Source organism: Balearica regulorum, chromosome 1 (assembly GCF_011004875.1).
Source record: "Balearica regulorum gibbericeps isolate bBalReg1 chromosome 1, bBalReg1.pri, whole genome shotgun sequence".
NCBI classification, from domain to species: domain Eukaryota; kingdom Metazoa; phylum Chordata; class Aves; order Gruiformes; family Gruidae; genus Balearica; species Balearica regulorum.
Genome location: NC_046184.1, coordinates 137,916,926 through 137,939,169, shown reverse-complemented (window position 1 = coordinate 137,939,169; position 22,244 = coordinate 137,916,926). Strand labels below are relative to the sequence as shown.

At 41.0% G+C, this 22,244-nt stretch overlaps 1 protein-coding gene across 3 annotated transcripts in view; it reads left to right on the top strand.

The window, feature by feature from the left end:
• Positions 1 to 22,244, top strand: part of SHROOM2 (shroom family member 2) — a 132,991-nt gene that overhangs the window by 78,977 nt on the left and 31,770 nt on the right. For all 3 annotated transcript variants that reach the window (XM_075776602.1, XM_075776609.1, XM_075776617.1), the window contains exons 3-5: positions 8,006 to 8,137; positions 13,420 to 16,069; positions 18,028 to 18,131. In XM_075776602.1, the coding sequence (XP_075632717.1) occupies positions 8,006 to 8,137; positions 13,420 to 16,069; positions 18,028 to 18,131 (2,886 nt within the window). The remainder of the gene's footprint in view (positions 1 to 8,005; positions 8,138 to 13,419; positions 16,070 to 18,027; positions 18,132 to 22,244) is intronic.

Here is a 22,244-nt window from a genome sequence, read left to right as displayed (position 1 = left end):
AGCATTTACATTGCTGCTCTTTAGGCTCAGGACAGCAGGAAGTTGGGGCATCCAAGGCTGAATCTGATTGAAAGACAAGCTTACAAAAAAGGAACAAAGCAGTTCAGGTTGTGATGCTCTAGAAGGAAGCAGGGAGACAAATTCAGAAGTGGACCGTGAGTCAGGTTTTAGGGGGTTTACTAAGTATATTGGGAAGACCAAACCTGGTGGTTGAAGTGCAAAACCATCAACCTGGACAGAGAAGTGGGCACATTTTAAGTTTTGAAAAGCCTAAAAAGTGACTTTGCATATACATATAGATGTGTGTGTGTATATATATAAAACTTTTTTGAATCATTCACGTTCATTATGAATGACAGACAGTAAAGTTTTACTTTGAGATATATTGCGGGAGTTTTTTTAATTTGGATGGGATCCTTTAAGATGGGATTGTTGCATGAAAATTTTCAGGGGGCTTTTTGCGTTTTAGTTCCTTCTCATATTCTCTCACACATACACATCAGCCCTCTTTCTCCATTTTCAAATAAGATAAAGAAGAAATAAAGTGGGAGAGTAACTATGTTCAGGAAAGATGTTCAACGTCAAGTTTTGAATGCTTTGTCCTCCTCCTTTTAAAATAACTTTTACCCATTGCTTGGTTTTCTGCTACATCCAAAGATAAAGAGAGGTATGTCGGGAGGCAGGACGACACTGAAAATGGGAAGGGGAGAGGAGGGGATTGTATTGCACTTAACCTAATGCTTCTTTATGGAATCGATGACAACTGTTTGAGTCTAGATTAGGGTGACTCATGGATGTGTTGAATTATTGACAATGACACAAGAAGCTGCTCGCATTCCTTATATAGCTTTGCTGCTGGACCTTAATCTTTTGCCAGATTTTAGGTACTTCATTCCTATTTACCCTGGCAGATAGATCTGCCAGGGGTGACTAAAGTAATGGGAAGTAATTTGAATTCTACAAATATAGTTGAGTGAGAGGGAGAACACCTAATGTCTTTGCAGAGGGCGTTGACTCCTTCAGTACTCTACAGAAAGGAATATTGTTTGTCTGTTTGAAGGGAGGGTAAGAAGAAAGGAAGAAGATATTTTGACCAAATAAGTGCTCATTAAAAAAAAAAAAAAAAACAACTTGATTTGTTTAGATAGCAGTTTTATTTTTTTTCTTAGGAAAAAAAAATTCATCCCATTCTAGTTGTGAGCGCCCAGGTTAGGCAGTTGGGTGAGGTCTTCACACTCTGAAGGGAAAAATATATTGAACTATTTTTGAGAGGAAAACCAGTGACATTATTTCTTATTATTATTTGAGGCCCCTGTGGGTAATTGCAGCTTCATGGTGGTTTTCAGCCTCCTCCTTCCCCTCCCCCAAGGATTCAGAAGACTAAAAATATCTGAATAATGTTTTTCATAAATTGAGTAAGTGATTTGGTAGTTTATTTACAGTGGCTTTTTGCATACCCATTTAATTGCATTGTATGTTGCTCTTCTAGTGTATTGTAATCCACTGAGCACAAGATTGGTGAAAAAAAAAAAAAAGCCATAGCTTGGAAGAATTCTTTTTTTCCCCAGCACATACAGATTTATAAAAATCGCTACCAAAGTGTTGGTATGTCTGGCCCAGTGTACACATGTTATTTTAGAGGAGGTGAGGTGAGAAACCTGGAACTGTGAAGTCATTCAGGATTTATAAGGAGACAAGGAAGGGCACCTGTGCTGTCACTACAAATTCTTGAAATTTCTCTGCGTGGAATAAGAAAGGATGGATATGTGGCTTCCTGAGGAGATCCCAAACACTGAACTTCTCATAGTTGCTTGGCTGGCACAGGCCAACACTGTCTGTAACTAGCTGTCTTAGCGATGTATGAGAGGGTTGTTTTCCATAGGACAAACAACTGTGGCATGATTTGGTTTATTTGGCTTTGAAACAATCCAAGGGCACCTTGTGAGATGTAGCATTCGGTACGTGCGGTGTCCGAGCATGCTTCTTGTTTGAGAATGCCAATGAATTGTGCATTTGACATTTACGCACATGCAGGTTTCCATTTTATCTCAGTGCTGCAGCCTTTCCGCGTTTCCTTAGCATTTAATCCTTGGCGTGCAGGCCAGGCAGCCTTGTAGCCATTTACCTTACACTGGAATCGGGACAAAGTCCTGGTTATAGGCAAAGCTGAACATAACTCTAAGCAGTTTGGATCTCCTGCTGCAACTGTCAAAATGTGAACTGGGGCTGGATTAAAAACAAAGCACTGGAGAGAGGCTTTGCTTCACTGCTGAAAAGTCAGAGTTGCATCTTGGTGGATGGAGGGGGGAGAATTTTATTTTGCTAGCCAGTGTTCAGTCTAACTACATTGACTGGTTCCCAAATTCTGGGGCTTGCAGGGAAATTGTACCTTGAAGCACAGGGACTGTACTGTGAAACGGTGGTCTGCAGCTATGTGAGCAAAAAATGTTCTGTAGAAACCAAAGTGACTGTAAAATACATTTTTTAAAGAATCTTTAATATAATTAATTAGTGCTGACAGTGTGTAACAGTTCTGTGTAGATACAGCCCAGTTCCGACTGAGGCCACTGATTCATCCTTCCTTTTAAAGTGGAAAAATTTGAAATTCTTGTCTGAAACCAGGTTTCATTTCTTGGTGCAGCTGATACTGATGAACAGTGGAAAGCACTGTATTTGCAAGGACTGGCATCAAATGCCCGCTTCTGGTTAGATGTGCCACAGGGGGAACTATAAATAATGACTGCTGATTCACAGCGGTGCTGTGAATTCTGCAGCTGCCAGAAAAAAAAAAAAAATACTGTCGTGCAATGTGTTTCAGGGTCACAGAAGAACAGTGTACCACTTCAGTGTCCTGGGGAAGGATTAATTATCATAATAGCAATAAGAAGTAGTAGTAAGCAGATAGGAGAGCTGAAGTTGAATTCTATTTGATTTTTGGAGTAGATGCTTTCATTGAAAGCTCAACATGAAGCCGGCAGTGTGCGCTTGCAGCCCAGAAAGCCAACCGTGTCCTGGGCTGCATCAAAAGAGGTGTGACCAGCAGGTCGAGGGAGGTGATCCTGCCCCTCTACTCTGCTCTTGTGAGACCCCACCTGGAGTGCTGCGTCCAGCTCTGGGGGCCCCAGTACAGGAGAGACATGGAGCTGTTGGAGCGAGTCCAGAGGAGGCCACGAAGCTGATCAGAGGGGGCTGGAGCACCTCTGCTGTGAGGACAGGCTGAGAGAGTTGGGGTTGTTCAGCCTGGAGAAGAGAAGGCTCCAGGGAGATCTAATTGCAGCCTGCCAGAACCTGAAGGGGCCTACAGGAGAGATGGTGAGAGACTGTTTGTAAGGGAGTGTAGTGACAGGAGAAGGGGTAATGGGTTTAAGCTGAAGGAGGGTCGATTAGATGGTAGGGAGAAATTCTTCACTGTGAGGGTGGTGAGTCACTGGAACAGGTTGCCCAGAGAGGTTGTGGATGCCCCCTCCCTGGAAGTGTTCAAAGCCAGGTTGGATGGGGCTTTGGGCAACGTGGTCTAGTGGAGGGTGTCCCTGCCCGCAGCAGGGGTGTTGGAACTAGATGATCTGTGAGGTCCCTTCCAACCCAAACCGTTCTGTGATCATGGGGAGCTGGGCTCCCGCGGGGGGCGGGGCCCGCGGCCGGCAGGGGGCGGTGCGGTGGCAGGGAGCCGCGGCTCCGTGTGTCCGTGAGGGAAACACCGTGCGGCAGCTTTGCGCCGGCTTTGTTAGCGGAGGTGAAACGCGGCGCGGGGAGGGGGGAGCGGCTTTTCCTGAACTGGAAAGGAGGTTGGGTTTTTTTCTCCCCTCAGACGAGCTCAGCCATTTTTAAGAATTATTTAGATTTAACGTGGAAAGTAATCTTATGGATCGGTAAATTTTGGACAACATAAGGACACAAAATAACAGGAGATAGCCTTTAAAAAGGGAGGTGGCTGGGCAGTCCTGGTTAAAATTCCCTATCAGTATGACTCTGCGTTCATTTTCACATTTCCAAAGGTTTCCCTGAAAAATCCCTGTAGGAACTGTTCATTACCTTGTTCTTGAGGTGGGTCAGAATGTCTTTGTGTGGGTACATCAGCGCTGCTGGTATTACAAACGCTGCTTTGAGCTAAAGAGAAGGGGCCAGTAACGACATGAATGACAGCCAGTTTTCTATTTCAGAAATACCGTACAGCCTCTCTCATGTGTAGCTGCCGCTACTTGCAGGGAACAATTTGCAGCCTTACGCTTAGATGTGAGCCAGCAGTCAGGCCTTCCATCTTGGTTGATTCAGCAGAGGGCTGGAACGAAGCATTAACAGGCAAATAAATCCTTGCGAATGCTGTCCACCTGGATGCAGGTCCCCAGAACTGCTTTTTGCTTTGGGACTCCCAATGCCAAAGCCTGTGTAGTAGGGTTATGACAAGGGTGCTCCTTTGTAGATGGAGATGAAACAGAAATTCTGTTGAGGGGGGGAAATAAACTCCTCTGTTGTTGTCTCCTGGCCTTTTATCTGAATGGTAGTACATACAGGAATTCAGAATATGCCTGAAAACAGAGGAAATGGCTCGTATTCATTGATACTGTTGTTGTATGCTGAGCTGGTTCAGTTACTTTATTCATTTTCCTGTCTACTTTTCATTTTTAAGATATTTTTCTGACTTCTGTTGTTGTTTGCAGATAAATCTGCTTGTCCAGTGTAATTATTTTTCTCTCTTGGTCAAGGAAGTACATTTTCTCTCTTCCTCCCAGTCAACCTCCTCAGTATTCTGCAGTAATCTAAGTCAGTATCTCTAATCTCTATAGCTGGTGAAATTCAGAATGTCTTTCTTAATGACTTCCAAGCAGTAACTATACAAGGACAGATTTATTCTGAAAAACTGTATTGGAAAGGTTGTTTTATTGCTGAAGTATTTACACACACGTGTAATTGAGACCACTGTCTAACAGTTTGCTTATAGTCAGTATAAATTGTTTTTTTCCCTTTGTATCATATCTTCAAAGCTTACCAGCATTTTCCTTCCAGCAGCTTTTGTAAAAGCACTGGTAGAGAGACACTCTCAGTGAAATGCTTTTGTTAATGCTTCCATTAATGCTAGAGGTTTTCTGGGTTGTAGGTTCAGATGATCTCATTCTGTCACTCAGAATTAATACAGAGTTATTGCATTAGAATATAAATGCCTAGCTTCCAGCATCTTTAGTTGCCTGCAAAATATTCCTGGTTTGAGTCTTTCAATCTTTTCAGTCCTTCTACCCATTTGTGCTGAATTTTGGAATCAATAGTCATGCTGTGCTCCATTTATTGTTAGAAAAAATTGTTTCTTGAAGTGCAGGAAATATTAGATGTAGTTAAGTGGTGAGAATCCAGCAGAAAGCATTGTTGACCATGCGTAGTAAATTAATGTTTAGTCATCTTGTGGACTTCAATGAAAGCAGGTGTCTACATGATTCCACCCTCTGGGTATCCCACCAGTATTTTTAGGCTGTTCAGACTATTATGTCTAAAAAAAACCCAACAAACTTCTCAAAAATATATATGTGTTCACAAATACAAAAAATGAAACAGAACTTGTAAGTTCTTGTCCGCTTGACTTGCCTCACGTCACAACTCAGTCCAGTCTGTTCCTCCCCTTGCTTGGCTGCTCAGGAAGATGAAAGTGGTAGTGGATATTGTAGCACAGAAAATGCAATCTGAAAATGATGTTCATGTGGCGAGAAACTATCTTATGAAGATCTTGAGAAGTTCCATGAGGTACAGTACGGACTTTATAAGTGCGTCCCTTCTGTCCCTTCCCAGTGATTGAATTCCTCTACCATTTGCCAAACCCATAGAAAACCGTCACAGAAATCCTCTTTCCCAACCTTTGTTTCCTCACGTGCCAAACATTGCTTGTATTGTGCTAGTTTTCTAGTCTTGTGTTTCCTTAGTGGTGCATCATAGAAAAGTAATTGTCTCATAATAGATAAACCTTTTTGATGAATCGATCCCTACGGGGTCTAGTGAATCTGCCCAAATAGGTATTTGTGGTTTACCAAGCTGCTATCAATACCATTAGAGGTGAGCTGTGGGGGGAAAAAACCCCTTTGATGTTCTGTGCAGCTGAACAGTGGAATGATTTTGGTTTTTGTCCCCCGCCCCCCATACCTGAACACAGGCTCGGGGCCCTTGGAGTACACGAGGACTGTCTGGAGCCCAGCATCGCATGGCTGAGAAGAATCTTTTGTGCCCGTTTGCACTGAGAGTATTTGAGCTCCTCTGCTGATTCTCTGAATTTTCATGTTCTACCAAGAAACAACAGCATAGTGATGCTCTGCTTAACTGTTTTCTCTTTTGTCATGCTGGGAAGAGTAGGCTTTTGTTTATGGAAACAATTACTTCTTTTTTTAGTGACAGTAATGATGCTACGCTTCTTAGTGAAATTACAGCTTCCCTGTAGAATTATTATTCTCCTTTTGTAGTCCTGCATGCAGAGTTTGGAAAGGCAATTCATCATCGAATTCATCAGATCTTCCTGAATGTACTGCAAAAAAAGCCATGTACTCCAATTTGACCTGTTTTGAAGATACTGGGTTTATAACAAGCTTTAGTTTTGTTGTCTATATCCAGTGGTTGTCTGATAACCCAAATTTATAAAAAGGGGGAATGAGTAAAAAAACATAGAACTGCCTTTAGAGTTCAATTTGAAAATAGGGAACACTTTCTCAGCTTACAAATTACTTATTAACTTAGACAAATTACTTAACCTTGCAGTAATAAACTTCATAAATATGTAAGTGAAATACATAAGTGCATTAAAAAAACACCTCAAGAGCTAAGGTCCTGTAAGCCTTTGTTTCAGACTGTGGCTTGGAAGGATGGGATTTGTCTCACCTTCTACCTTGTCTAAATTTTAAATTACACTTCTCCCAAGATGAGCAGGATGCAGATGAACCAAAGAGAAGGGCAGGATGAATTACCTTCAAGAAGTTCCTTCTTCATTCCCAGGCAGCTGAGAGTGTCTACACAAATGGCCTGAGCTCAGCATGTGCTCACTGAAACAGAAGCAGCTGAATTCCACCCAGAAGGCTTATTTAACATTGGGGAAAAAAGAATGCACTTATTTTGTGAGTGGCGAGAGGTGTTACAAACAGCAAGTCCCTAGAAGGAAGTGCAAGCTGTTGTTACTCATTCCTGAGCAGAAGGAAGGGGCAGAGGAGTATAGAGCAGTTTTATAGAAAGCAACTAATTGTTGTACTTAGAAGGGATCTCTTCATTTACATGAGCATGTACATTTGAAGCTGATATCCACATACATATTTCATGACTTTGAATTCCTGAACTATTTTTGAGGCGTATTCTTAAAATAACCGACCGACCAAAAAACCCAACAAAAATACCCAACCAAACAAAAAAACCCCAAACAAAAACCCAACAAAAAACCCCCTGCATACCTGGGGTGCCAAACATTTCAAGAGCTGAAGCAGAACTTGGCTTAAGTTAAAATTACTAGTTATATCACTCTTGCTAACTTACATGAAACAATGAACATGGCTTTATTCCATCCTGTCATTAACTCTTTTCTTCCCACCTCCTGCCATAAGCACATACCAACAGTCAAACCTTCCCAAAGCCCTACTGTACTGTTGACGTGTTGTAAGCGAGTCATAAGTTTCAGTATTTCAGCTTTAACTGTTAAAGATCTGGATACGTGTCAGGTACTTTAAAATTTGTTTGCCGGTCTCTGCCCCTTATAAAAACCACCCCCAAACTAAATAACATTTTTAAAAAACCTCCAAAAACCCCCAAAAGATACAAGCACAGACCTTGGAGAGTATTGATGTTTCAGTGCATCTCAGCATTTTAAAGGAATGCTGGTGTCTTTTCAAAACTGGCATGCATGTAGAAAGTTGTCTCATTTGCTGTCATCTAAAGTCATTATGCCTCTGTCCTATCCGTATAGCCCTGGTAGTTTTGAGGGGTTTTTTTCTGCATGTCGCCTGATTGAACTGTTTGCATTGAACTAGTACATTCTGACTCTCGTTTTCAGGAGGAATGACCTAACCTGCAGGCCTCACTCCTGGCACGCAACCAAATTCACAGAAAGTCAACCTGAGACAGCCACGTCACACCTTTCCTCATCCAATGCTTGCGCTTCCTGGCACTCGCGCTATCACGCAAGGTGAGTCTCCGTTTAAGTTACATGCATTAAACTCTAGCAGCGAGACAATAATGACAATGTAGGTCGTGACGTCGAGTGTTAAAACCACAAATGGAAAATTATTGTGTTATGCGACTTCAGTATTGCCTGTCCTTTCAATGCTTGAAGGGGGAGCATGGGAAGTTTGACATATGGATGAGTGGATTTCAGAAACAGTATGTGGTATGTGCATGTGACTGAAAGGTAAGAAACTAGCTTTAAAGGCACTCAGAAGGTTGTGTTTCTTGCTCTGCGTTTCCTTTCAGTGTCCATTGGTAAAATCCTAAACTTCTGTGGGCAAAAAGAAACCATCAAAATTATCATACTTAGAGTGAAATAGTAAAGGGAGAAGAAATTGAAAAATACTGTTTCAGACTATTAAAAAGTCTTTTCCTAAAGGGAGGGTGCAGAACATGTTCCTGTTGGGCTTTAAGGTATTACTGGTTTTGTTAAAGTGTCTTTCTGTAATCTGATCTTCCCTACAGCTGTGCTCTTGCTCGTGTAGAGAGGTAATAAGACCAATGATTTTCAGTCCCTGTTTAAAGCACCTTAATATTTGTTAGGTTTCATTCAGCACCAGGGAAGAAGGGCTGGCACCTATGCCATTTTAGTTGTGAAACTTTAAACCTTTAGGTAATGCCTGTTTGTGCCTGGTTACAGGTTCTTGTTTGTTTCCTGCTCTTAGGTGACATTCTTCAGCATTTTCACAAGAGTCTTTTAGTTGTTTGGGTTTTTTTCTTTTGTCGCCTCTTTTCTTCTCAGTTCCCATTGGGCCATAGTTGCATTGAGCATTAAAGAAAACGAGTCTGGTACGCAATCCCAATTTGGAAAGTAGGGTTGTGTTTTCCGTACTTACTGCTGCACATTCCCCGTTATTACTTCTTGATGTTAATTTGTCATGGTAGTTAAAATAGAAGAATACTGATGTTTTAAGGTTTTATTTTATTTTTCATGTCATTTTTACAATTGTTTTTACATCGTTTGTTTTCTTTAGAAGCTCCCTGCTGTTTTTAAAATAACTTGTTATCTGCCCTTGAATAAAGTATGAATGTTAACATTTAGACAGAAAGGTTTTAAAATGCATTTTGTAATACTTCATTAACAGAAGTTTTAGCACATTATATTTCTCAAATCCTTGATTATAGTTGCTGCTGCTTTACACTGATTTAGAGAGTTTGTATTTAAATTTCATGTAAATGGGCTGATTTAGATTTATAGATTTGAAGACAGTAAAGTCCTCATACATAGAAACAAAATTCGGAAATGTCTAAAAATTTTATAGAGCTCCTGGTTGCAATGCTAACTCAAAAGTATTTCTACTTTCGGTCTACTGAGTCTTCTGATGGAGCTGTAAATCAATATATGCTTCCTGTTCTTCCTGGTGGTTGTCCTTGTACCTTGTGAAAGTAAAATATGACAAGACATGCGTCTTAAAGTATGACTTGATAGGAGCTGGGCGAATCATAATATTTAAATAAGAAAAAAAATTTGATTCAGGGCCATTTTGAAGCAAGCTTTGGGCAGGAAATTGTGGGTGTAAAGGAAAAAAGGGAGGGGAATAGAGCAATCCTGTCGCCCCACATATCAGAAATAGAAGCAACTGCTTGTAGATACCAATATTAATAAAAAGGGGAAATTCTACTTTCTCAGATGCTGCTGAAAGATTTAGTGGCTTTAGCACAGTCTAATACCAGGATTCCCAGGGCACTGCCATCCTGAACCCCTTGGCTGCCTATGCTGCCCACTTGAAAGGTGATATCTTTGGGAGATCTGTCAGTCCTGGTGTCTGTTGCCCAAGACAGTTTCAGTGGCAGAGCTGAGTTCAGACTGCAGCTGCTGGAGGCCCAGCATTCCCAAAGTGCCAGCCCAAGGATTTGGTTATTTTGAGGATCCCAGTTGCCAAGAGGGGTTCTTTGGGCTTGCTTGTCTGCAAAAAGGGAATGTGAGTGGCTTCAGAGATTCCCAACTTTCAAAGCACAATTCACAAAACCAAGAAGCACCGTGCGCTCTAAATCAAGCACCAAGCTGAACCGGATGTACACCAATCAGTAGCTGAAAGCAGCAGTATGCAAGGAGAATAGAAATAGCCCCAGGAGGGTACATTTCTAGTCCGAGGATCCCATCCTTGAGCACTCCCTGGAATTTCTTGCCCTTCCTTGAACTAAGCATCTGAGAATTGGTATTCACAGCCTAAAATCTTTTCTGAATGTGCCTGCCTGCATTCTCTCTGTGAGTGTGAAAACTAAATCACTTGTAAAATATGGAGAATTCAATCAGGGGGAGAGATGCTTTCACTCTCTTCCAAGCACGATATACCTGGATTTTCTGGTTGGTGGGCTGGGGCGCAGTTGAACAAAACAACCCTCTGAAAATTGTCCTTGCTACCTACGTAGGTGCTAGATTAAGCTATGGATAATTTGATTTGGTTTGAGGGTTTTTATGGTTGGTTTTGGTGGGAATTTTTTGCCAGCCTACTGAATTTGGACCTTTGAGAAGGCACATCCAGCTGGAGGCAGACAGACAGACCAGAAGATACTGTACCAGTGTAGGTAGGAAAGAGGGTAGTTCTGGAGCCCAGCTCTCCACGTCTACCACCACGTGTGTATTTTTTATCATGTGACTTTCATTCAAAAACTGTAAGCTATCTTGGTAGCACTGGGCCAGGTCTAGATGCCTCTCACAGAAGGCTAGAGAGTTAGATCTTGTAAGGGTTTGGTGCCTTAATTTCCCACTATGAGTCTTCTGCTGTCTTCTTCACAGAAGTCATACATTAACAACATGGATGCAGATTTTTTTTTTCCTAGCCCACCCTAGACTAAGGCTGAGTGCACTAGGGTATGCACTATCTTAAATTGCTGAAAGTTTAGACCCTGCATTTTTTTTTCCAGTAGGATATACTATAATAGAGGACCTTATAATCTTCTTATTTTTGTGCTCCTTGGTGTGCAGCTGAAACCAACAACCTCTTCTACTTGCTTCTCGCCTTACAGGTGTGGGTGTGAGGCAAATATGTTTTGAGAAGGCTGCTTAAACTGAATTTCTGGGGCAATGAGGGTCAGGTACATTTCATCTGTAATCCCATGTGGTCTGATTTCCTGAGATGGTGTCATTTCTGGGACGACCCAGAAGCAGAAACTCATGCCCCAGGGTAGTAGTGGTGAGGCTTATTGGCCAAAATGGCCAAGGATGGCATTTGTAGATTATTCCTGGACTTTACCTGCCAGACTTTGAACAGCAGTGTAGGTGCTTTTGTGAATCCACTGTACAAAAGCTATTGAGAGAAGGATATCCTGGGATGCCAGACTCAAACAGAGAAATGGCTTTTAGACTCTCTTCCGTGTCAGGGTTCCTGGGAGGATTGCCCTGCAACCACAGAAGGTTTGCCATAACACACCATCAGAAACTTTCCTGTCCTTTCTTTGAAGCTTTTGCTGTATCTGCTGGATTTCTATTAGGCGTTTTCTAGCAGGGCTTTGACCTCTTATGCTGATGATCTCTGCTTCACATTCGATACCAGCAGATCTACATGAAACTTGTACATTGAGGCTTTCCTGCACAAGTGCCATCTTTATTTTAATTGATGCCAAGTATCTCCTTAGTGCTGAAGGAGGGGGAAAATATCAGCAATTCATAGGAATATCTGGCTAACATTCTTCATTAACAAAGGAGATTTTAATAATGACCAAAACACTTTTTACATGAAACACAGTATCTGCCCAAGATGACAATTAAGATCTTTTTAAGTATTCAGCAAGATGTTTTAAAATGCTGAAAATAAAAGAATGAAAGAACAAAAAAAACCACAACATGAGGCCAATGCTAGTGTATCTTGTTAATAAAATGCTTTTAGAAAATAAGCAAAAAGTATACCTTCTCTTATTTCACATAAATTGCTTTTGACCATGTTGTATAAAAAAAAAGTTACAAGTGCTATAGTAATGGGGAGGGGAAGGGGGGAAGTAATTCTCATGTTAATACTGAATTCCAAAAAGCTGTTTAGTTGACCTTTGCAATATTTTTGTCAGAAAAAAAGATCTGTATCTCTCTTTGTATTTTTGTGTGGACTAATCTAATTTCATTGCTAGCTTTCACAGGTTTCTTTACTGCATGAGATTTGATAGATGCTTCTTATAATTATAGCTACAGGGAAGTGGAATAATTCTGGGATTTCTACCAAGGGGCTTTGCATGCAAGGGCAAGAATTTGAATTTGGTGTATATAAAAGCAGGAGGGGCTGCCAGTGAAGTTCAAACAGGGAGATGTGATAAGAATAAGTGGAAAGACTATCATCTCAGCATCAGTGCGTTGGATTGACAGGAGGTGGGTGCTGTGAAAGATATAAAAGAAAAGAAAGAAAACAGAACAAAACTGATTAGATAGGAAAACAACAGAAGCAGTAAGATTTTTGAAATAGTGTCCTAGGCAAATGATCCAGAGAAAGTATAATGTCAAAGATGACGTTTCTATAGAGAAAGAGTGGCAGAGAGGAACCAGTCAGTGGCGGTAAGGATTCTTGAAGGAAGGCAAGAAGTTTAGTTTTGGCCATGCAGAGCTTGTGTTGCTCTGGTATCTCCTCCTGACATTTTCCTGTCAGTGTTGTGGAACTGGGTGGAATTGAATGACATTGTTGTAACGGTGTCAGCCTGAGAGTGGCAAGTTGCATATGGAGGCTCAGAACTAAAATGGTGGCATTTGAGGCAAATGTTTTTAGTGAACCTTCATTTAGAGATGAAAATATTAAATGAATGGGCAGATTTGGGTGAGCAGGACAAGGGAATAACTTTATGGACTGAAGAAGTTTAGAGTTGGATTACAAAAGGTGAACAGGGAAGTATGTGAGCTGGAATAATTGGGGTACCTGGAAAATAAGCTGAAAAATAAGTTGGTGTTTGTCCTGGGAAAGAGGGAGCTAATGGAGCTCAAACTAAATTTGTCTGAAAGTAAAGTCAGCCAGATCAATAATTTGCAGAGGTAGAAGGGAGCCTTCAAGGAGATAAATGCGGATGCCTTATTGGTAAACTTACAAAGGGAAGTTGAATTAGTTATTAAACTTTCAAGCTTTGAATCAGTGGCAAAGTATAAAGAGAAAACCCTGACTTTGTTCAAACTTCTAATTTTATTAGATTGATTGTCTTGAGTAACTGCTATGCAGGTGGATCTTAACCAATGTTAGTAAAATCAGTGGGTATATATTTATAATTATGCGGTAGCATTTTTTGACTGATATATCTATGCTGAGGCTTTTTGTTTGTTTCCTACCATAGTTGTTCTTCTCATGACCTGTCAAACGTGTGGGATCAGTCAAGTCTACATCGCACTTCTGACCAGTTCAGCTCTTTGGGAAGTATGGACAGCTGGGACCACACTCCACAAGTAGCCCAGTACGGAAGACTTTCTTCTGCGAGGTCTAATAGCAGCATTGATCATCTAGGGAGCCAAAGTAAGCGGGATTCAGCCTACGGGTCTTTCTCCACAAGTTCTAGCACCCCTGACCACACTCTATCCAATGCTGACACTTCTTCAACAGAGAACATGCTATACAAAGTAGGCCACTGGGAAAATGCAAAGCATGGAAACAAGTCTGGCCAGTTCTTGAATGACAGCAGTGGAATAGAGGAGAAACCTGGGTATTTGCCAGCTCCCATCCAATACGAGAACAATAAAAGTCCTAGAATAGAGGAACACCCCGATGGCAAGCTCACTAGCTCTGGAAGATCCAGTTTTGGACCCGTGTGGTATGTTCCAGATAAGAAGAAGTCTTCATCTCCTCCCCCTCCACCTCCACCTCTCCGTAGTGACAGCTTTGCTGCTACCAAAGGTCATGAGAAAGCCCACGGTCCTGTGTACTCAGAGGGTGCCAGTACACAGCACTTTACAGCCCTGAACCAGTCTCAGCCCAGGAGTGACTGGAACTTGGAAACTGTGGAGCTGCAGCGGCGGCCCTCCAGAGCATGTGACAGGAGGGTCAGCAGCTCAAATTATAAATCTGAGCTTAGTTCAGAACACACTTTTTCTTTGACTGGTGAAAGGTACAATAGTAATGCAGGAACTGTGAACAAACTCCAGTCGTCCTTGTCCAGCACTGATGTTCGGTTTGCACAGCCTACCTATAGTTACCACCATCAGCACCAGTACAGTGACGAAAGCACTTTTTTTCACAATGCAAGAATCTTAGCTGCGCCTAAAGATCAGCAACATTATCTGTCCTATAGTGGCATTCAGGAGTTACCTACAGATCATTTTCATGGCTACAGTCCAAACCAAGCTGGTCTGCTCAATACTTCCTCCTCTTCGAACAGTGCTGCTGAACAGAAGGTGGACAACACTGGACAGAGTCGCTACTATTGTGTGACAGCGAAACAGCCAGCTCAGGGAAGCTCAAAGGCACTACAACTCAAGGACGACAGCTGGAAACCTGCAGTGGGGGCTTATGCATCGCTTGCACCTCACGAAAATCCTGCAGTTGTCACAATGGTCCAAAAACCAAAATGCTATCTACCTCAACAATCTGTTGAATCTTCACCAGAAGGGTGTGATAACAGTAGTCATTACCCAGTGGACAGAGAGGGGGAGGCTAGGTGTACTGTAGTAGAAGAAGCTAAAAAACTCAATCAGACTGAAAAGTCTGGGCAAAAGAAAAACTTTGAGAGGACCTCTGAGGAAACTGAAACTAGGTACGGTCAACAGGAGTATGTAAAGGGCTGTGTCCTTGCCACGGAAAACAGATCTGCTCAGAAAGACTTTAGGTGGGGGAAAGATGAGAGTAGCAAGATTTCTCCTCAGAAGACCCCAATGTTGCACTCTTTAGCTCAGGAAGGGAAAAAACAGTCTGAGAACAGCCCAGAAGCAGTAACAGAGCGACAGGCCCCTTTTGACACTCACTTATCTAAACAGGCACGAAGGAGCGATCGTTTTGCAACAACCCTGAGAAATGAGATCCAACTGAGAAGAGCGAAGCTGCAGAAAAGTAGAAGCACTGCTACGTTAGTAGGGTCATCTGAAACAGAGGAGTGCAATGAGACCTGGAAGCCAGATTCAGCAGAAAATGTCACCACCTCCCCAGATACTAACTTTACCAGCACCTACAAAGATCACCTCAAGGAAGCACAGGCCAGAGTTCTGAGGGCAACATCCTTCAAACGGCGGGACTTGGAGCCCAGCCCCGCTGAATATCTCCCCAGGTCACCCGAGCAGAAAACTGGTAGTTACAACTCTTCGTTATTGGCTTTGGTTTCTGAAGATGCGTCTGGATTCCTCGAGGCTACACAAGCTAAAGCAAACCCTGCAGGGAGCGGCACTCATCACGTTTCTCGCATTGGAGCCAGGAAGAGGTTCACAACAGAGCAAAAACTGAAGTCTTACTCTGAACCAGAGAAGATGAATGAGGTGGGGATGTTGGAGGATGAGTGCCATGCTCATTGCCGTCCAAATACATCTGAAGCAGCCCTGGGCTCCTTTGCAGACAGGTGGAAATTTTTTGAAGAAACAAGTAAGCCTGCATACAGGAAATTGGCACAGAAACCTGCTCCCCACAGCCTAGCTGAGGGACAGCCTGAGAGGCTGGATAGGAAAGGTCATGGTGGACAAGAGGGAGAGGAGTCATGGTATGAGAGAAGAGGTCGGGCAGCCTCTGTTGGACTTGAAACTGCATGTGCTTCCAAAGATAACGTCCACCACGGTAGCAGCAATAAGGCTGCTGATAAGATTGTGAAATCTGAACAGCCGCAGCGCCTGGGAACCTTTGCAGAGTATCAGGCATCGTGGAAGGAGCAGCGGAAGCCGATAGAGCCAAGGAACTCAGGAAGATACCATTCAGCCGATAATATCCTTGATGCCGGCCATGAACAACTTGAGAAACCCCAGTACACCCATGAGAGGTCTAGATCATCCCCTTCTACTGATTTCTACAAACAGGTACAAGTGTCTTTCACATCATCCTTTAAATTGCCCGGGGAGGGGTCAGGAGGGTGGTGGAGGGGGAATGAGATAATTTTAATGAAAATTTCCAGTTTAGGACCACAATGTAGTGTGGCGGTTGCCTTTTCTCAGTAAGGGATAATTGTTACAGGTAGCTCTCATAAGTAAAATGAAGAAGATCAAAGTTTGTATTGCACAGGAATTGAGTGTAGCAAAAAAGCAATTGGATCAAGTAATTTCTTGTGTGTTGTAGTCAGATGGAAGAAAACAACCCAGTTGATTTGATAATATCCTCTTTTTCTACAGTAGAGGTATAGGAGGATCAAAGTTCACAAAGTTATTTTTTTCATTGGTGTGGCTGCCTTCCCCATTTTAAGGCTTTTCCAGTTCTCTGAAACTATGAAGACAAATGTTCCAACGGGAAATAATGTATACTTTTGTCCAGTTTTGTTAATGGTCTGATTGTTTTCCATGGATTTCATTTTTTTTCTTCTAAAGTTGCTTGATTCGAAAGCTACATATGACAAAACTTCTGCCTAATAAAGTTTAGAGATTAAAAATATGTCTGTTAATGTTAAAGCTGCACCACAGCAACAAATAAAACTGCTTAGTGTTTTGGTTTATGTCAGTTTGCTTGATTAAGATGTACAAATTTATTCCTTAGAAAGATGCCAAATGTCTGTTCAACTTGCAAGTAAATATTAAGTTAATTTTTAACTGAGCAGGGCCAGGGAATGGTTGGCAGGTGGCAGGGGAAGTAAACAGAGAAACCAAGTCTTTTAAGTTCTCTGTTTAAAAGAGGCTGTTCAAGCTGCTGCAAGATTGCCTGATATGTATAAAGGAGTCATAGTGTGTTCAACCTGTGTTGAACTTCACCTTATGCAAGAAAAGAATTGAGGCGATGCAGTTGTATATTATTTTTTCTTTTTTTTTTTTCTCTTGGTAAAAACATTGCATGCATACATACATGCACATCCACACAGCACCTCTGTGTGTGTGTGTGTATATATACAGGGAGTAGAATGAGAATAGCTCAAAAAGGATCAAAATATGTTGATCTCTAAAAGTTGTGAACTCTTTTTCTTGAAGTTTTGTAAAAGTTATTTTTGAACTCTACGTGCAGACTTAACTATGCGGATAATTTACTAGGATAGAGATTCCAAGCACTGGAAATATTCACCTGGAAGTTATTTTGAAAATTAAATTAACTAAATTATTAAATAATTGCCTACCCAGCAGAAAAATCATCATATAATCTATTCCATGTATGCATTTCTGGTTTATTAGTCAGTGCCTTTAAGTTCAGTACAGGCCTCCTGGGGCAAAAAGCAGACACCTGTTTAGGCACCTGGAAAATATGGTGATAAGTGCATTGAAGATGCTTACAACAGACTGAAGTAAATAAAGATGTTGTTTTGCGTATGTGATTCAGATGATTCCAGTGCTAATGTGCAATTAAATTTCCTGTAGGTTCAGTGTTTGTAATGCAAAGCTATGCTTTGGGTGTGGTTGTTTGAAGATAGCGAGATAAAAGAATTCTGGAACAGTGATGTTGTGTGTTTTACTGAGAAACTAAAGTACGCGCTCCGGGATTCAAAAGCTGGTGTGTACTTGCCTCTTGTAAAATGTGAGCAAGTCTTCTGTAACGTCTTTGCCAGGGTTTTTTTTGTCTTTGCCAAATGGAAGTCATGAAGGTGTATATAAACATTCAGCTGTTCTGTAGATCCGCAAAGTAGAGCAGGAGCTCAAGCACTGCCGGGTCGGTAGTGCTGCACAAGAGGTCACAGCATACTGTACCACTTAAATCCAAACAAGCTTAAGACATGCTATGCTGTTGACTTCATGTATATTCAAACAGAGCAAACCCACAAATAAGTGGTTCCATAATCATAGATTTTTCAGGAGCCTGAAACATGATGACTTGGTGTCTTACTTGTGCTATAAACCACTTTTAGGAAGTTGCAGTTGAAGTAAGGAGGCAAGCGGAGGATTTAAAGGAAGATGGGGAGCTTATTTTCTCTAAAGTTAACAAACTGGATGAAAGGAACTGCACTGTGAGGTAAGTATGTCTTAATTTCTGGCTTTAAGAGATTTCTTATGGCAGCTCTGATCTGATATTCTCCTGACCTAAACTGAAAGTTTTGCTATGGTGATTTCAGAGTTTTTGCAATGCCTTTTTCCCTTGTTTCCCTCCTCCCCACATACTTGAACGTGCATGATAAATCTCAACATGAATTCTGTTGGGACTCTAGGGTGAGCTTGAAGAAATCGTGAAGTGTTGAGTGTATTACAGTTTGTTCAGAGCCAGATGATCCTTATTTGTGTGGATGAGACAATTCAGATATTTTTCGTATTTATCAGTTACAGGTTTTTGGCAGGGGGAGGGGGAGGGAGGGAGGGAACGCTTGAGGTTTCCCAAAAGAGTTTTCCAATATTATCCTTGGCAAAGACAGTATGCTACTGGAACACAGTAGTGCTGTAAATTGGACTTTGCTTGTGCCTTTGCAAAATGCAGTACATGAACAGAAGCCACTAAAAGTTGTTTTCCCATTTGATCAGCTCCTCTTTTCTCTGTTAATTCATGTTTTTAATTAAACTGTACAATATTTTCAGACCTTGTTCAAATGTATGACTGTGTGCACAATGCCGTTAAAATTCTTAAATGTCTAGCACTCATGGGGTGCCCTCCTCCTGGCCTGCACTTTGCCGGAGCTGTTGTAATGTAAGCAGTGATTTCGGTGATTGCTGATACTGCAGCTGCTTAAGTGGCGTGTGGCAGCTGGAGCGAGATTTTGCATGCACTGCTGTCGCCAGAGTTGATAGCTCTGGTTTTTGTAACAGAAGAAACGTATGTATAGGAAAAATAATTTCTACAGGCTTTTCTCAGTTCTGTAAGGGTATTAATTTCTCAAGGGGAGAGGAAAATTATGAACTATGGCAAACATACTCTTGTCGTTTACAACAAATTAGTATTTATTTGTGGTTTTATACAGTTGTATTTTGCATTGCTTATGGCCCAGCTGAAGAGACCATCTGCTATTTTTCTAATTCTTTGTAGCCCTTTGTACTTACCATAGTGATTTCAAAATGAATAGCCCGTGAGAGTGTGAATGTGTGCGCAGGCACATGGAGGGGAGATCGGGCAGGAGGGGAGGGAGAAGGGAGGCAGCAGCACAATCAGCCGGGAGCAGACGTGCTTCTGTAGGCAGACAGCATCTCTGGACAAGTAAAATGATTTCCATCCACTAGTGCTGAACCCTAGTCACAGAAGCATGTGAATGATACTCCTACGCCAGCATTTTAGCAGTGTTTGTGCAGCACAATTCTTGCTTTATAATCATGGAATCCATGAAAATCACATGACTGGGCACCAGCTGCAATAACTTTTTCTTGTTTTCTCTTTTTTTTTTTCCTTTCTTTTGTCTTTTTTCTTCTTTTTTTCTTCTTCCTTTCCCCCCTTTTCCCCCCTTTTCCCCCCTTTTCCCCCCTTTTCCCCCCTTTTCCCCCCTTTTCCCCCCTTTTCCCCCCTTTTCCCCCCTTTTCCCCCCTTTTCCCCCCTTTTCCCCTTTTTTCTTTTTTTTTCTTTTTTTTCTTTTTTCTTTTTTCTTTTTTCTTTTTTCTTTTTTCTTTTTTTTCCTTTTTTTTCTTTTTCTTTTTTTTCTTTTTTTTAAGCCAAAGCCTATTTTGATATACTATTTCAGATGTATTTGACCATTTCACTGCCTTACAGGAGGGTTTGTAGAATGTTCTCTTTCACAATCTTTCCCTCAGCACTTGTGTTATGCAGAGGGCTTATATGTCTTCCATATTAAAAAAAATAACTAAATAAAAATATCTTATTTGGGCATTTAATTCCTGTGTTGTGAACTACCACTGCATTATGATGAATGGCTGTCCTATGGGAAAACATATGTATTTCCATGTGCTCTTTTTTAATTTAACAAGGCGTTCCTGCGCTCAAAAGGCACTGGACTCATCATGACATGAATTGATTTTATGATTTTTGAATTGCCCTAAAGGCATTTCGTTTCCTACTTTCAAAAGCTAGCAATCTGCAAATGGCTAGCAAATCTACCTAATCCATGGTATATTCTAGAACGTGAATATTAACCAAACCTAAGGTCTTCCTTGTGGTCATATTTTAATATTCTCTTTGAAAATCTGAGTTTGGATTATATTGCTGATGGCCCTTATTTTGTGCTCCTGAGGCCTGTGTGCTACAGTTGCCTTTGTGCTACCAACGTCAACGTGACCGTGCTGGACACAGGAGCAGCCCTTTAGCATTTGAGTGGGTTAGATGTGCAGGGACCCAAGCTGGGAGCCAGCTGTGGAGTCCACGGGTGCCTTCTCTGGGTTAGAGACTGTCCAGTGCTACAGGGTGCCTCTGACTCCCTTCCCGCCAGTTGTTTTGCAAAAAAATGAATAAAAATTAATTATTTGGGGTTTATATAAACTTTATATAAACTGTTACAGCTTCCCTCATTATTGTCAGGAGAAATATGAATCTTTTTAATGCACTGAATCTAGAATGGAAAAGGGTTGGAGTATTGTAACAGCAAATGGTTAAAAAAGGAAAGGCGGGGGGGAAGTGCTTGATAAGCAATTTTTTTTCTCCTGGGTTTTTTGCTGCTGGTTCATTTTACTAAAGGGTTGGGGGTTTTTTTGGTGCTCTTTTTTTTAGTACACAATTGTGAAACCTAAATTGACATTACTTCTGAAAGTTGGTTTGTTTTGGTTTTGTTTTTTTTAAAGTTGATGAAGATAATTTGTGAACTCCTTTCATCTTTGGGTTGTATTTTTTCCCCCTCTGAGATTACTGAGTGCTTCCAATGAATTCAGGTTGTTTCATCTCCCTTCTTAGAAAAGCTACAACATGTTCTTCTGAATTGCAGTATTTAATAGCTGGGAGTAGTATTTTTATAGGAAGAGAAAACAGTGGTCCATAGTAGCCATTATCATCTCTCACGCAAGAACCGAGGCACTCTTGTTATGAACTTACAGGCATGCAGTCATCTGACATGAGCTGAATATTTTTATACTCAGGCTTGATACAGTTCTAAACATGTTTTTAACTTTAGGACTGCTTTAAAAGTGTTATGTGAGTCTGACCTGTAAAACAAAAGTTAATCCTTTCTTGTTCTTAATGGTGCTGCTCTTTCTATTTCAGATTAGTTACAAAAGCTCAGTAGCTTTTTACAGGTGTGTATAGTCTGTCCTTTAAACAGGTCTCTTTCTCTGTATTTGTCAAATGACATATGCTGGTTATATAATTAACTTCTCTGTAGATGTCTCCACAATTTCTAAACCAACACAACCCTTCAGAATGTTAAAGATGGAACTGTGTGCTCTATGATCTAATTCTTAAGACTGCCATCTACTAGCGATGTTCACAGCCATTGCTCTTATTTACTTTCTAAGAACATTTGACTTGTATCTCAATTAATTTGTTTCTGCAATGTCTTATGAAAATTGCATAATTTCAAAAAGTGAAAAAGGATTTATGAGATCACAGGTTGCAGAAAATCTTTCAGCATTTAATAGGTGTCAAGTACAAGTGCATGTCAAGTATGGGACCACAGCATGACTCAACTCTAATTAAACACTGTAAGACATTTCTTTTAGACTTCTCATGCCTTACTAGTTGCTCCTATCTCAGCTCTTGAAGATGGAGGAACAGCCTTTACCATACAAAAACAAAGTAAAAGTCATTCTTGATGCCTAAGTTGCCCTAAATAGCCAACTGTAATGTTCTAAACAGAACTATATAAGCAAAATGTTTTCACCTTCTGCCTTTTTCCTCTTGAGGAAGAAACGGTACAATCTTGGGCAACTGCTTCCTTACAAATCAGTGAAAAATTACTTTGGCAAACATTTCATGCTTGTATTAACAAGCTTCAATATTTTATGGTGCAAAAGAGGTCTAAGTTCTCTGCTCTACACTACAATGACAGCTGTTGTCATTTTTCACATTAATTTTTCTAAAGGAAAGAAGTATTTCCTATCAGTTTGCTAAGTATCGAATGACCTAACAAGTGGTATTTTATAAGAAATAAATTATAAAATGTGTGATTACTTTTTCATCTAATGTGCAGTGTACTAACAATTTCTATGTTCATTTTATTCAAGAGCTTATAAAGTGAAGTGTCCTCTCTTTAAAAACATTTTAAGTATA